This window comes from Propithecus coquereli, unplaced genomic scaffold (assembly GCF_000956105.1).
Source record: "Propithecus coquereli isolate 6110/MARCELLA unplaced genomic scaffold, Pcoq_1.0 Scaffold196, whole genome shotgun sequence".
Taxonomy (NCBI): domain Eukaryota; kingdom Metazoa; phylum Chordata; class Mammalia; order Primates; family Indriidae; genus Propithecus; species Propithecus coquereli.
In genome coordinates, this window is record NW_012144522.1 from 1,741,751 (window position 1) to 1,743,480 (window position 1,730).

Genomic DNA, 1,730 nt, shown 5'->3' on the forward strand with positions numbered 1-1,730 from the left:
CACGTCAGCGTCAGAGAAGATCAGCAACTCCAGGGCCAGGCATTTCAGAAAGGAGGGAGACACAGAACCACCCACTGAGAGTATCACCTTACCTGAGTAAGAGCCATTCCCGACTCCTTTTCTTTCCTCTTCCTCCTCTTCTGGGCTTCTTCCTCACATAATATGACTCCTTAGAAGTCAATCCTGAATGTCAAAAATACGCTGTTTACTGTTTAGAATCAACACACTCCCTTCCTGGGCCACAACCACACACACAAAACCTCACCCTGTGGAAAAATGGTCCTCTGCTGCCCACTGCACCAGGGGGGATGGAGGGAAAATAAACTAACTCCTACAGGAAGATCAATGAACAGTTTTTGACCCTTTCTTCAGACCTCACTCCCCTCCTGGTGAACCCCCGCGTGCACGCGTGCACACACACACACACACACACACACACACACACGCTGTAACGCTGGGGAGCTGGGCTGGACTGTTGTATTGACTAGGACAGGAAAGAAAAAAGACACTGTGGTTTTTCCGCCCAGCTCATACACTCTGCCACAAAATACCCCACTCCCAAAAAAGGGAAGTGGGTGATGCACAACTGAATAGGGACTGCAAATGGAAGGTAGCATGATACCAATAATTATAAAATCCAGTGCCATAGACAGGAGTTTTACAATTTTCATTCTTAGCTGTATAATTTAAACAAACAGATTTTAAATTTGCTAGATTATAAAGGCAGAAATCAATATATCATAACTTAATCACCTGTATCCAATCAACTGGCCACTCATCTGGACTCAGCGTCCCTCTTTCTTCATTACCTTGTGTTTCCCTCCCTCGTTCTCTACAAACCTCTCATTCCCACCTTCTCTCTCCAGCTCTTTTTCTTTTCGGTGTTTCCCCCTGGGCCTCTGCTCCTCACTTTGTGTCCCCTTCTCTCCTGCTCTTTCTCCCCTTCCTCCCTCTATTCCTTCTCTTACTCCTGATCTGCTCCACGCTGGAAACTCACGTCACCTGCTCTTGCTCTTTCTCTCCAATCTTTTCATTGTCCCAATCTCATTGCTGCCTCTTTCTTCCCCATCTCTGCCCCACCTCTGCTCTCCCTGTTAAATTCCCTCTTTCCCGTGACACCTCCTTGTCCCCACTCTCTGGCACTCCCAGGTCCCTAGGCTTCCTCCTTGCTGTGGTTTCCCCTCTGCTCTGTCACCAGGTGCCCCACCTTGTCCCAGCACCATGTGGCTCTGCCTGCCCTGTCTCCAAATCATCCGTCACCTCCCCCTTTGCTGCCCCTCTGCCTATTTTGCTGTCCTTCATGTCTCTGGACATCGAGCTCTTCGGTACGTTTTTCTAGTTACTTTTCTTACTCTCCTACTTCCTCGGCTGCTTCCACTTCTAAGGTCTCTTTGCAAATCCCTCCCCCATTCTCTACTTTGCCGTCTCTTTATGGGTCTCCCTCATTCTTCTGTTCTCCTTCTCAATTCGTCTATTTACTCTCACTGGCTCTTAGACACACATTCACAGGGAGAGGGATGGAATAAGCCGCGAGCCTCCGGAAGAGCACAGTTTTCAGAGGGGTGGCATTTGGGAAGGAAGAGCAATAAGTTCCAAGGGACACAACCAAGTCGCATACCCGCCCCCGACACAAGGAGGACAGGTGCTGGCGTGGATCAGGAGAAGGGTGGGGTCTGAAGAACCCCCAAACCAGCGAGAAGACGCGGCTCCCCCAGGCTTGCGGCGGCGGC

General features: G+C 50.0%; 1 protein-coding gene across 1 annotated transcript in view; it reads right to left on the bottom strand.

Annotated features, from left to right (window-relative positions):
- The window catches only part of LOC105809509 (zinc finger protein 83-like), a 43,398-nt gene extending 43,291 nt beyond the window's left edge, over positions 1–107 (bottom strand). The window contains 1 exon segment of the mRNA XM_012643330.1: positions 93–107. Coding sequence (XP_012498784.1) covers positions 93–107 — 15 coding nt within the window.
- Positions 108–1,730: the final 1,623 nt, after the last annotated feature.